This window comes from Triticum aestivum, chromosome 2A (genome assembly GCF_018294505.1).
Source record: "Triticum aestivum cultivar Chinese Spring chromosome 2A, IWGSC CS RefSeq v2.1, whole genome shotgun sequence".
NCBI classification, from domain to species: domain Eukaryota; kingdom Viridiplantae; phylum Streptophyta; class Magnoliopsida; order Poales; family Poaceae; genus Triticum; species Triticum aestivum.
In genome coordinates, this window is record NC_057797.1 from 26,158,167 (window position 1) to 26,170,767 (window position 12,601).

Consider the following 12,601-nt stretch of genomic DNA (forward strand, 5'->3'; position numbering starts at 1 on the left):
CAGAAATGCACCCCTCAGACACCCAATAGCGGGGACCTTATCATTTCGGGCTGCCTTTCACAGTCTTGATGTGGGTTACATAAACGTACTCCCTCGTGCCTGAGAAGCACCGTATAACGGCCGGGATGATACCATAGTTTGTGTGCCACCTGTCGTACACAAGCGGCTGGCTTGCTGGCATGAAGCGATCCCGCTGTGCTGGTTGTTCTGAACATACGGGGCAGCCGCAGTAGCGCCTATTTTTTGCTGCGACGATCAAGTCCAACCTGTTTCATTTTTTTTAACTTTTATCTTGTACTTTGCGGTGGTAACATGAGTTCAATTAAAGTGCATGCTTTGTTTCGTTTCAGTATGGATCAAGTTTGGCATGACCACTTATTTAACCGAGCAAAAAAATGAGACCAACCAAGGGATAACCCTCGTTAGCATTTTTTTATAGAAGAAACTCCATGAGCACCGCGCGTTCGAGTCGGGACTCGAACTCGGGGCTCAGCCAACGGGTCGATGCCCCGTCCTCTTAATTAACCGAGCACAATGTGGATTATATGGGTTACTTATTTTATGGTGATACCAGCAGACCTTACAGTGTAGAGATAAAGTGTTCCAGGTTAAAAAAATGTTGCAAGTAACACTACTGAACTAAATGGGATTGGCTTTAAATTTCACCGGTTCCTAGTTGAATAAAAGTCCATTTCTATGTTGTTTTATACGAGTGCAGCGTTCCTGTGCCCAGACTCATTTGCATCTGGTCAGTAAAAAAACAAACAAACACTAGACAAATTCCAAAAAAAATTGTGTGGTAGATAATTTGATGCGTGAGTTTCGCTCCAATTTTTAAATCATTTGAACATCTGAGGAACTCTCAGAAAAAAAGACAAATCGGGTCGGAACAGTGTGTGAACAGTAAACATTTTTACATACCCTGAATTTGTCATTTTTTGCCGAGAGCTGCTCAGATGTCCAAATGATTTAAAAATTGATGCGAACCTCACGCATCAAATTATCTTGTACACACAAAAATTGGAATTTTTTGAATTTTTCAAGTATTTGTTTTGATTTTTTTTGTCAGGGCGGGTTCACGGTACGTATCAAAGCAGTTACTTGATTCTTTTGTACAAACTGGTGTCACGTCCACGGTACTCTTCTGAAAATTTATTTTCATGGACACGGTTCTTCTTTCTTTCAATAAATCTCTCAAGCAGGGATCACTGTCAGTCAGATGTACACCCCGACATAAACAAGCAGGAGTCGCTATCAGATGTACACCAAGCGTACTTCTTTGTTCTGCCGTATCATTTTTATACAATGTGGCCGGCCAATCAGATGTGCGCGTCATTTTTATACCACTAGCCGGCCACCATAATCCACGGCAACGCACAAGCCCTTTTCCACAAAATAACTTCGTACAAACACCGTATCTCTCAGTCTCCTATTTTTAATACGTACTTGACACTATATATACCACCAAGTGCCATCCAACAAACCAGACCAAAGTACAGACACTTACCATCCTAGGTTGCCTCTGCCGCTGCAGTACTGTCATTGCAGTTCGGTACCTAACCGAAGATGGCCATCCACAAGGCTTTGCTTCTTGCCATCCTCGGTTGCATCTGCCTCTGTGGTACAGTCATTGCAGCTCGTGAGCTGAATGATGACTTGTTGATGGTGGCGAAGCATGAGAACTGGATGGCTCAGTATGGCCGTGTGTACAAGGACACCACTGAGAAGGCACGTCGGTTCGAGGTTTTCAAAGGCAACGTCGAGTTCATTGAAACATTCAATGCCCAAAATCACAAGTTCTGGCTTGGCGTCAACCAATTTGCTGATATCACAAATGATGAGTTCAAGACAACCAACACAAATAAGGGATTCAAAGCAAACTCCACGAGAGTTCTTTCTTCTGGATTCAGGTATGAGAATTTGAGCTTGGATGCCCTTCCAGCAACGATGGACTGGAGGGCCAAGGGAGCCGTCACTCCTGTCAAGGATCAAGGCCAGTGTGGTAAGTAAAAAAACATTGTGATGCACGGCATATATGTGTTAATATTTTGTTGGATAACACTATAACAACAAAATTATTTCTAGGCTGCTGTTGGGCATTTTCTGCTGTTGCCGCGACAGAGGGCATTGTAAAACTGAAAACCGGGAAGTTGATCTCACTGTCGGAGCAGGAGTTGGTTGACTGTGATGTTCATGGTCAAGATCAAGGCTGCGAGGGAGGACTCATGGATGATGCCTTCAAATTCATTATCAAGAATGGAGGCCTTACTATGGAGTCAAGCTACCCATATACTGCAGCTGACGGCAAGTGCAAGGCTGGATCCAACAGTGCCGCAACCATCACCGGCTTTGAGGATGTGCCTGCCAATAACGAGGGTGCCCTTATGAAGGCGGTGGCAAACCAACCAGTGTCTGTAGCTGTGGACGGAGGAGACATGACGTTCCAATTCTACTCTGGTGGGGTGATGACTGGGTCCTGCGGCACTGACTTGGACCATGGAATTGCAGCCATTGGATATGGAAAGACTAGTGATGGCACGAGCTATTGGTTGATGAAGAATTCATGGGGCACAACTTGGGGTGAAGATGGGTACTTGAGAATGGAGAAAGACATTGCAGACAAGAAGGGCATGTGTGGTCTTGCCATGGAGCCTTCTTACCCAACAAAATAGGAAGATAGCCAAATGCGACCTAATCATGCATATGCACAGTTCTCAAACAACTAAGGTCCCCATATCCTATGTATAGTTCATATGTGCCCGTAAATTGTGTACGAAGATGTATCTTATGTACATACATTGCTATACTTTGTAAAGTAATACTATGTATGATATATTGTATGAGAAAATTGGATTAAGAATTATGATATATATTCCATGAAGCTTTCAAATGTCTAAAACATTTGACTATGTTAAGAGTAAACTCAAAAGGTTATTTTCGTATATATGGTTTTTATATAGTGTCATTTGGTATTTATAGGAATGTGTCATTGGACAACGCCCGAGTGTTACTAAATCTTACAAAAGGGAATAAATGGAGTATATGTTGGGGAAAAGAAATTTTGTCATTGGTGCACTATGTATTTCTCAACCGTGATATTTTTTAGTGTATTATCTCATGTCAAGTTACTGTATGAGCGTGTTCTCTACATCTTACACAACAAGATAAAATCCTAACTCTCCACGACCATAGATCAACAGGAGTATGAGTTATAGTCAATTCAGCTATCGCCATAAACCCGATTCTTATAAAGGCGACCTATACAAGGAGCTTTAACTTCGTACCCGACTTCTGATGAGATTCTATTCTATAGTAAAGAGGAAGAATACTCCTCTATCAACACATGTACGTTGAATCAGCCAATCATTGATGAATTAAACAGTTTCACTACAGACAATCCTGGATAACTGGATCTAAATTGAACTCCATAAATACTTGGATGCAACCTTTTCGTATCTGAACTCCCTCCTTCATGCATTGCCACATTTGCCTTCTTCATCCACTTTGCAACATTTGTACGACACTTCTCATTTTTTTTCTCCTCATATATCAACATCAAGATGCAGCTCTCCACCCCCCCCCCCCTCCTCAATGCATGGGCCACATCCGCATGTTGATCTCACATGCGCTCTCCACAGACATTGATGTGATTGGCTGGTTGGTGGACCGTGGCATTGCGACCATTGGCATGCTATCAACCATTACTTCTGTCACTAAATTTCATCCACAGCGTATCATGGAACAACATGCAAGTTAAAAGTGCAATATAAAACCCCTCATAAAATTTATATTTGTAGCAAAAAAATACAAAATTTCTCATATGATGCCTATGGTCATATGCGCCAGCGCCAACACCCCAAGTGGTGGACACCAAGGCATGATTATCCCTTCTTCCATCGGTCACGGAATTATTCAGATACTAGCACAATGCCCCGGGGCTTAAGAGATTGTCCACAGATGTCATTGTCTTGTGGCTGTTATGTGATTCGTGATTAAAAAGACAGAGAAAATATAGCGAAAGCTCATCCATCATTCGGTTGATAATCTTAAGCGGTCATAGTGCATATTTTGCAAGATAAATAGTGTATAACATTTTGAATTGCAATTATAAGCACATAGAAAAAGATCTTTATTTATTTATTTGTATGGTCCCATATGTGGATAGAAAATATAACGAAAGCTCATTACTGGTCTCACATGTGGATAGAAATGCATTTATTTATTAGACTCACATATGAATTCATCGCCAGCTTCAACATTTATAACTGCCTAGAAAAGATCTTTTGTGCCTCACTAGACATCACAACCGAGAGAAAAGGCTTTGCCAGAATTCCAGAGCCCATTTCCAAGCTTGGCAAGGTCGCCGGCATCAAGGTTGTAGACCGTCCATAGGCGCTGTTGTCGAGGAAGAAGGCCGGCACCATCGGGCAATGGTCTTGGTGCACCATCTTGACACCATGTAGTTGGCCTCCTGTGGTTCAAGGTCGCAGAAGGAGTTGACAAGAATGTATCATGTGGCGCGACAAGGATGGGGCGGAGCAGCGGAGGTCTTGGTACGCCAGGTGCCGGCCTAACTGGAGCATTGGGTTCGTGTGCCTGCTGTCTGATAGACTCGTGCATCTCCCAGATGACGACCAACCCGTTCAGGTGCTCGTGTACGACTCACAGAAGCAAAAGTTGAAAACAAACCTTGAACTTGTAGAAGAAATCTAAATCGACCCTGAACTTTCACTCCCGGAAATCAACACATCGAACTATCCGGTCCCGGTATATTTTGAACCTTGAGAGAGTTTCCAAACAGGGATTGTCGACATGGCATGTTGAATCCCGGAATTGCTGACTGCGGTCGCAACTGGGCCGGCCCAATAGACGTGTTTTTTTCGTAACCTGTTTGTTCATATTCCTCTAGAGTTTCATATATGAACGCTCATGTCCGTTCTTATATACGACGTGCGATATATAATAACTAGCAGCCTTCAGGGCGATTGGCTAGGTGCGATCAAGCTCACTGATGGCTGCTAATATTTTTTGTCTCTCCTGTAAAAGGGATTGTGTGCATCGATATTCTCATTGATCGTGCACTAGGCACATATATAAGTACAAGGGGTGCGACGCTACCTCTTTTAGCACTGCGTTCGTTTTCCCCGAAGAAGAAGGGATAATGCAGCAAAGTAGCGTAAGTATTTCCCTCAGTTTTTGAGAACCAAGGTATCAATCCAGTAGGAGGCTACGCGCGAGTCCCTCGCACCTGCACAAAACAAATAAATCCTCGCAACTAATGCAAATAGGGGTTGTCAATCCCTATAGGGCCACTTACGAGAGTGAGATCTGATAGATATGATAAAATAATATTTTTGGTATTTTTATGATAAAGATGCAAAGTTAAATAAAGGCAAAGTAAATAACTAAGTAGTAGGAGACTGATATGATAATGATAGACCCGGGGGCCATAGGTTTCACTAGTGGCTTCTCTCGAGAACATAAGTATTCTACGGTGGCTGGCCGGACTGCTGAGTTTGCCGGATTGAGCCGGCAACTTGACGTGGCAGATGCCGACATTGCGCTTCTGAATAAGCGGCTTGGCGAGGCACATGGTATGTATATTCGAGTGGTCAACAAATATTAAGAGGGGCATGGTGCTAGTATCTATAATATGTTATGACTGCAGATGGGGCTGCTGCCGTGGAGACCCTTCGGGCGGAACTTTCCCGAGCCAAGGAACAAGCCCAAAGGAGTGATGCGGCCGCCCTAAAGGCGACCGAAGAGTTAAGAGCTGAACAAGCTGCTCGTCGCAAGAGCGAAGATAAAATAGCCACGATGGCTATTGAGCTAAAGGATGCCGCCAACCAGTATGAGCTTCTTGAAAAGGAAAGCCAAGCGAAAGCGGCGGACCTGGAGAAAGCCATGGTAGCAGCCAAGGAGACCCGCTCTAAAAATCAGAGCAGCGAAGGAGGAGCTTCGTCAACTTGGAGATATCACGGGGAAGCCCTTTTTGTTGCGGATGAACTTTGGAGATCCGAAGTATGCCCCTCTGGATCAATTGTGGAGTGCTGCAGACGCGTATTCGGACCTGGCAATAAGTGCTGCTGATGCGACTGCATTTTTCAAAGATCAAAAAGATCATGAAGTGGAGAAGTTGTTCTGGTTGCAGTTCAGTGCTCCAACGCGTCCGCTGCTATTAAATGAGCAAATGGCCGAGTGGGCTGAGCTCCATAGGTTGTCCGGGCTTGCCATGAGGTCTGTCGTGGATCATCTTTGGTCGGAAGGACCAAGGCCGAATAGTTATTTTGGTTTAGTGCAACGTTTCCTTGGTGCTGTACCGCATATCGACGCTGTGAGGTGGACGGCGTGCATAGAGGGTGCGTGGATGGCTCTTGCCCGTGTTAAGACATACTGGGCAGAGATGGATGCCACCGCTATTGCGAACCGGGTTCTGGTCATAGGCCAGGTCGCGGCCAAGCACTATTTTGAAGAAGTCCTAGAAGGCACTCGTTTAATAGGGGGTCAGTGCTCGAAGAGTATTATGTTCGAGTGACATGTATCCCCATTGTAAAAACAATGCTTTTTGGATTATAAAGGTTGTGTTTATACTTTTCCCCAAAAGTATTATGATGCCTCCTGTGCGGCCGTTTTATGTATGCATATAACCTGAAAGTTTGCAGTCGTCGGCTTTAGCCCCGACGCATATAATGCGGGGGTGTTCGGAAAAGCGCGTATTCACACTTGATCCAACGTCTTGGTCCATGAAGCAGGTGATAGTGCGGCGAACAAGGCAATCAGACTATATTGCTTTAACACTTTCACTTAGCCATAGGAGTTTGACAGTGCGGCTACTATATAGCCCCTAGTACTTCCGCGCTTATCCGAATACAGTGCGCGTACATACATGACCGGGAACCCCGTCCTTCGTTAATGCGGAGGAATCGCGAAGATTCCGCTAAGTCCTCGAGTGGTTGACCAGTCTCGCGCTTTATCATGACAGTCAGTTTTCGGCTTTGTCTACTGAGGTGCTCATCCAGATGAACCAGGGTACAATTGCAGTAGTTCTCCCGATGCCACCTTAGCCGATAGAGCGGAACGTAAAGTAGCAAAAAAAGGGAGCCGGGCAAACCCAACTATTGACCAAAGACATGATTCAGAGCTGATGCATATAAGGCCAAACTCGCGACTCCAAACACTCCCTAAGGTATTCGGTCTTTACGATGCATACTGGGTTGAGTAACGCCCTCGATAATAAGCCCTGAATTTCCAGGTATGTGCATTAGTCTGACGTGACGAAAATGTCAATAACGCCAGCATCCCTCTTGGTTATGTTGAGTATCCTGAGGGTGTGAAGCAACAAGAGACAGTAAAAATAGTTTACACAGGGTCTTCATCTAAAAAAACTTTTGAACGGGGCCCTGCTACACGTCTGCGCCTGTGTCTCCGTTGTGTGGTATCCTGGAAGGGTGTAGCACGACGATCATCTGTAAGAGAGAAAAGCCCAGGTGAAAGTTTTCGTGCGAAAAATTGGTTACTCTTAATAAACCATTAAAATTCAATCTAAATAAGATCGAGTTGAACTGTAGTCCTTTTTACATGTGGGAAGCCCCTAGCACCTCCCATGGGGGTATATCCATCGACCCAACCTTAGGTTTATCTGAGCTATTACAACTAGTGGTGCGCCGGAATCGTCTAGCCGTGTCCGTGGTCTTGACGACTGATCACTTATTCTGGTGGGGGAAGCCGCTCAGTGTTCGGCTGCCCAAGCCGCCACACATTCTTCCGCGCATAAGGAACGTTCTGTATTTCCGCTAACTATGATGATGCCATGGGGAACGGACATCTTAAGCTTAAGATAAGTGTAATGCGGTATTGCATTAAAACGATTGAAGGCCGTTCTTCCGAGTAGCGCTTGATAGCCGCTTCGGAATGGAGCAATGTCGAAGGTTAACTTTTCACTTCGGAAGTTGTCGGGAGAACCGAATACAACCTCTAGTATTAGAGAGCACGTGCAGCGGGCCTCTGGGCCTGGTATTACTCCTTTAAAGGTAGATTGCTTTGGCTGATTCTTGTCGGGTCTATCCCCATTTTGCGGGCTATGTCCTGATATATCAGATTAAGACTATTTCCGCCATCCATAAGGAATCGAGTGAGACGGTATCCGTCAATTATTGGGTCTAGTACCAGGGCAGCCGATCCTCCATGCCGGATACTAGTCAGGTGATCCCTACGATCAAAGGTGATCGGAAAGGCCGATCAGGGGTTGAACTTGGGGGTGACGGGCTCGCCAACTCTGGCCCATAACTCGGAAAAATTCATACGTTTTCCTCTGTCAATCCAACCTTCGGATTAAAAAAATTTTGTCCGCCAGCTCTACCCTCGATCCCCCAAAAAAATTGTATTTGTGCCACATAGCCCGCCAGGCCTCTTCTGGGCCGTGCGTGAGAAAAATAGCTATTGGGGATTGAACTCATGACCTCCTGTCCCGTGGAACAGCACAACAACCAGCTAAGCCAAGTTATTTTGTTATATGTTAGTACCTCATCGTTGCATTAAAAAGATTTATACCAATTTATATACAAGCAAATCTCCTGTATTATCAACAAGTCGCCTAAAAAGGAGGGCCGTGAGAGAGCGGACAAGAGGGAAGGCTGAATTTGAGAGCTGATTTGTGGGTATTAAAGGAAAGAAAGAACACTTGTGTATTAAAGGAAGGAATTGAGGACAGATTTGCAGGTGGTATTAAAGGAAATAATTGAAGGTTACTTTGTGGGCTACGAAATGAGTAGTATAAAGGAAGGATGGATGGATTTCATGTAGTATTAAAAGGAAGGAATTTGAGGCAGATTTGTGGGTATAGGAAAGAATTTGAAGGCTACCAAATTATAAATGAAGGAAGGAAGCATTTCGTGGGATTGTTGGGCTGACAAGTGGGCTAGGGGTGTGAAACAAATGTGGCTTGGTGTGAAAGAAATGAAGCAAAAATAGATTAAAAAATTACCACTGAGGACGAGGAAGTAAGGGAGGAGCGCAGAGGTGATCTTTTAAAATTCAGTTTCCATCAAGGGTGACTAACTGTTTATTTATTAAGTTTACTTAGACAGTAACTACACATGTGTATAGAGTATAAATAATCATGTTATGTACCAGCACCATTTAGACCTTATTTAGGCGGTACAAGTGCAGGACATGCCCTTTCTTCATGAAACAAGTCCACAACATTGCAAATTCAAAGTGAGCATGAGTAGGGGGGTTGTATATGGACCAGGTGCCGGGAGGGTCTCACAGAGGGCAGCCCTCGCTTCCGGCTTGACGATATTTGTCTAAACATTATCTTGCGCTGGCACGGTTCATTGATAGATGAGCGGTGCAGTGGCCGAGCTAGTTGCCTAGGGATTGACCACATTCGGACATTTTGACGATCATATGGACCATGAAAAAGGATAAACAACAACTCGGATGAGACGTCATGTTAAAATAGAGGGCATATGCATGTGGGGTCTTCAGAAATAATTATTGAGTAGAGGTCCACATTTTTTCCCGTTACAACGCATGGACATGTTTTGTTATATACTGCTTCGATTAATTTTAGAGAAACAACAATAAATAACCGTAGGATTGTTTAATATACTGCTACGATTAAAACAAAACTAGATGTTTTACATAAGAGTCCTATGAGGTTACGCAATAGAAACAGGTCCATCCGCAAGTCAACAGAAAAAAAGGAGCGTGTCCTAGACACGTTACGGCCGGCCATCAAGGAAAAGCAATAAATAAAGAGCCCCACACCAACACGTTTTCATGAATGGATCGGATTGTGATGGTCTAATCCTTCGTGCACAAGTAAACAGATATTTGATGCATGCCCATGTTGAATTTAGCCCGCTAGATCGATTCACCCCAGAGCTATACATGTATAAGTGCAGGATAGCCTAAGAAAGCTAGCACACAGGACATCCATCGATGTATTTCGCGTTTCGCCAAGACGTTCCGCTGAGATCAATCCGATCGTAGCAGGCCGAAGCGAGATCATGTACGTACGCTTACACAGCTGCAGACATACCTACATATGTACTGGACTTAGATAAAATCAATCAAGCAGCCTTCCTACCCGCTTGCTATACTTTAGAATGTTAGTAATATTTGAATACTTCCTACCCGCAGTCCTTTTTTTAAGTCATTAAACTGAGATACTGTTTCATTTTTGCAAAAAAAACCTCTACTTTGGTATATTCAACCCGCGGTCCATACGTCTGATTTTATTATTTGGGAGCGGATCAAATCGACAGCTCGAGCTTGCAGGGGCTGGGGGCAGATCCGGAGGCAGGGGTCGCCGGTGACGACGAGGAAGGCGGAGCATGGGAGGATCCATGGCATCCGCGGCTCCTGGGCACAAAGGAGACAGGGAGGCCAGGGAGAGAAGAAGGAAGAAAGGAGGGGTTGTGTGGCGACCTAGCGAGGAGCTCGCCGGAGCTGGGCGAAGGCGGATTGGCGCGGGAGACGGAGGGGTCCGGCGCGGCGGCGCGAAGTCCTTGCAGGTGGAGGCAGGCGTCGAAGCAGAGGACGAGAGGATCCCCTGATCCATCCCCTCCTACCCATCCAGCCCTTCCTCGATGGCCCGCGTGCGACGAACCCCTACGCGGGGTAAGAAGGGGGATCACGCGAGGTGGAGCACTCCAGCCCCCTCCTAGCCCTACCACGGTGAGGCCTCCTTTCCCTCTCTCCCTGCCTGAGCCATAGGCTGGCGGCGCTGAGGTCGATATGCTCATGCACACACTGTTGCTGTGACATGATGACAGCCACGACCCACTTTTTCTTCCAGTTCCTTGTTTTTGTGGTGGATGCATCCATGATTATTTGTTTCAACTATTGTTTTTCAATTTAGTCAATCAAACCCATTCCGATGCTGCTCTTTTACTTGTACAAATAAACTATTGTTCACTAAACTGAGCAGCTAGCTACTGGTGTCTCAAAGATTAAGCGCACGTTGGTACTTATGGTCAGGCCTGCCTCAAGTAGGGGAAGAAGAGGAGGCCTGAAAGAGAGAGGCCGCAAGGTAGAAGCCTTTTGATTAGGAGGCAGTCCAGCAAGTTGGACGAACTGGTGATAAAGAGATAATTCTATTCTGAATTTTTATCTGAAAAGCAGGATTGGATCACGGATGTATGTTGGCTATGTCTCTCACGGTGCGTGGAACCAGTTATTGGTTAATTTCATTTTGTTTGTTGACATTGATGGTGTTGTCCATTGGTTTAACAGAAATTTGTTGAAGCTAAAGATGAAGAGGAACTCGTGGAAGAGGAAAAGAAATGACATGGTAGAAATTCATTCACACATATCAGGGTCATAGTGAGAGGATTGATCTGCTTGATTCGCTCCTGATGGTCGGTGGATTGTTTCTGGTAGGGCTAAGAGTTCTGTGAAGGTAAGATTTTGATCCAACCTATTAAGCAGTACCACACAAATTATAGGAGAATCTGTTGTTTGGTCCAACCTATAAAGGTGCCATATATGCTCAATTGCTCACAACAGTGCTAATATTAACAAGGTGCATAAACTCACGCTCTAGCGGAAGATATCCTTTATATTTTTGGGGTCACTGATACCTGTTCAAAAACATAAGATGTGTTCCTAGATAACATCTTTCCTCCAAAATAATTTATATATCATCTAGACTTGGTTAGTTGTAACTTTTGCTTTCTGTTCTTTCCACAAGCTTCTGTAGGTTCAAATGACAATTGTTAAATTTTGGGACCTTAAGACTTTTTAGTTGATTGCATCCTCCAGACCGGGAGGTATAATAGCATATCCTAATTGTCTAATTGATGATTCAGAAAGCTCTGGCTCTACTCATGTATATCAGTTTATATTCAGATTGTGAAGTACTCCTTCTATAAAGAAATATAAGAGAGTTTAGTTCTATAAAACATATTTATATGCAGTTATCCAACAAATTTATGTCCTAAAATCTTACAACTTCTCTTAAGCTGTTTTTTTACGGGAAAACTATATTTGATCATAACCTTGGCTTAAATGCAATTTAATTTCAACCTCAAATTTGGTGATTTTTTAATGGGCACAACTGTGTCGGTAGAGGACTAGAGGTTGACAGTTATGAATTTTGTGATAATCTTCGGTTATACTGTTATATGTAGCACTTTCCAGGTTATATGGTTCACATTCTCTAAGCCAATTCACAATGACCATTCCAGATTTGGGCCTTGCGTTTTTAAATTCACAATGACCATTCCAGGTTATATGGTTAACTTTTACTCTCTTTAAGATGTAATACAGTGCATGGTTTTGTCAATTATTTTCTATTGTCTCCCTCGGTCGGAAACTTCTTCTCACCTGGATGCGGTGAGGTTCTTTAGAAGTATGTGATTCTAGCCAAAAAGCTAAAAGATAAACATTGAAGTTATGTATAGTCCTGTAACCTACTTTAATGCTTCTATTTTTATGGGTATTAGCTTCACGATATCTCCCACAAAAAATGCTTAATGGTATATATTTCCCCAATTCATTAGTATAAACTATTAGATTCATGATTTAAGGCAGAACACAATTTGTGACAAGTGATGCAAAATATGTAAAATAAAATTTTGAAGTATGCAATTTG

The 12,601-nt window shown here is 43.9% G+C and overlaps 2 protein-coding genes across 2 annotated transcripts; both read left to right on the forward strand.

Moving 5' to 3' along the window:
• Positions 1-1,566: 1,566 nt before the first annotated feature.
• On the forward strand, positions 1,567-2,672 carry LOC123191388 (senescence-specific cysteine protease SAG39-like). Its single transcript, XM_044604148.1, has 2 exons — positions 1,567-2,002; positions 2,086-2,672. Exons 1-2 carry the CDS (start codon positions 1,567-1,569, stop codon positions 2,670-2,672), a joined length of 1,023 nt encoding a protein of 340 aa, XP_044460083.1.
• A 1,856-nt stretch (positions 2,673-4,528) lies between these two features.
• LOC123191389 (uncharacterized) lies at positions 4,529-11,929 on the forward strand. The gene is made up of 5 exons (XM_044604149.1): positions 4,529-4,553; positions 10,256-10,683; positions 10,937-11,038; positions 11,131-11,168; positions 11,242-11,929. Exons 1-5 carry the CDS (start codon positions 4,529-4,531, stop codon positions 11,330-11,332), a joined length of 684 nt encoding a protein of 227 aa, XP_044460084.1. The 3' UTR covers positions 11,333-11,929.
• Positions 11,930-12,601: the final 672 nt, after the last annotated feature.

Excerpts from the sequence above, each read along its gene's own strand:
- LOC123191388 (XM_044604148.1), top strand. The coding sequence starts at position 1,567 with ATGGCCATCCACAAGGCTTTGCTTCTTGCCATCCTCGGTTGCATCTGC. Across the intron at positions 2,003-2,085 it reads CAAGGATCAAGGCCAGTGTG|GCTGCTGTTGGGCATTTTCT; the intron begins GTAAGTAAAAAA and ends AATTATTTCTAG.
- LOC123191389 (XM_044604149.1), top strand. The coding sequence starts at position 4,529 with ATGGGGCGGAGCAGCGGAGGTCTTG. Across the intron at positions 4,554-10,255 it reads GCGGAGCAGCGGAGGTCTTG|CGGATCAAATCGACAGCTCG; the intron begins GTACGCCAGGTG and ends ATTATTTGGGAG. Across the intron at positions 10,684-10,936 it reads CCCCTCCTAGCCCTACCACG|CTAGCTACTGGTGTCTCAAA; the intron begins GTGAGGCCTCCT and ends TAAACTGAGCAG.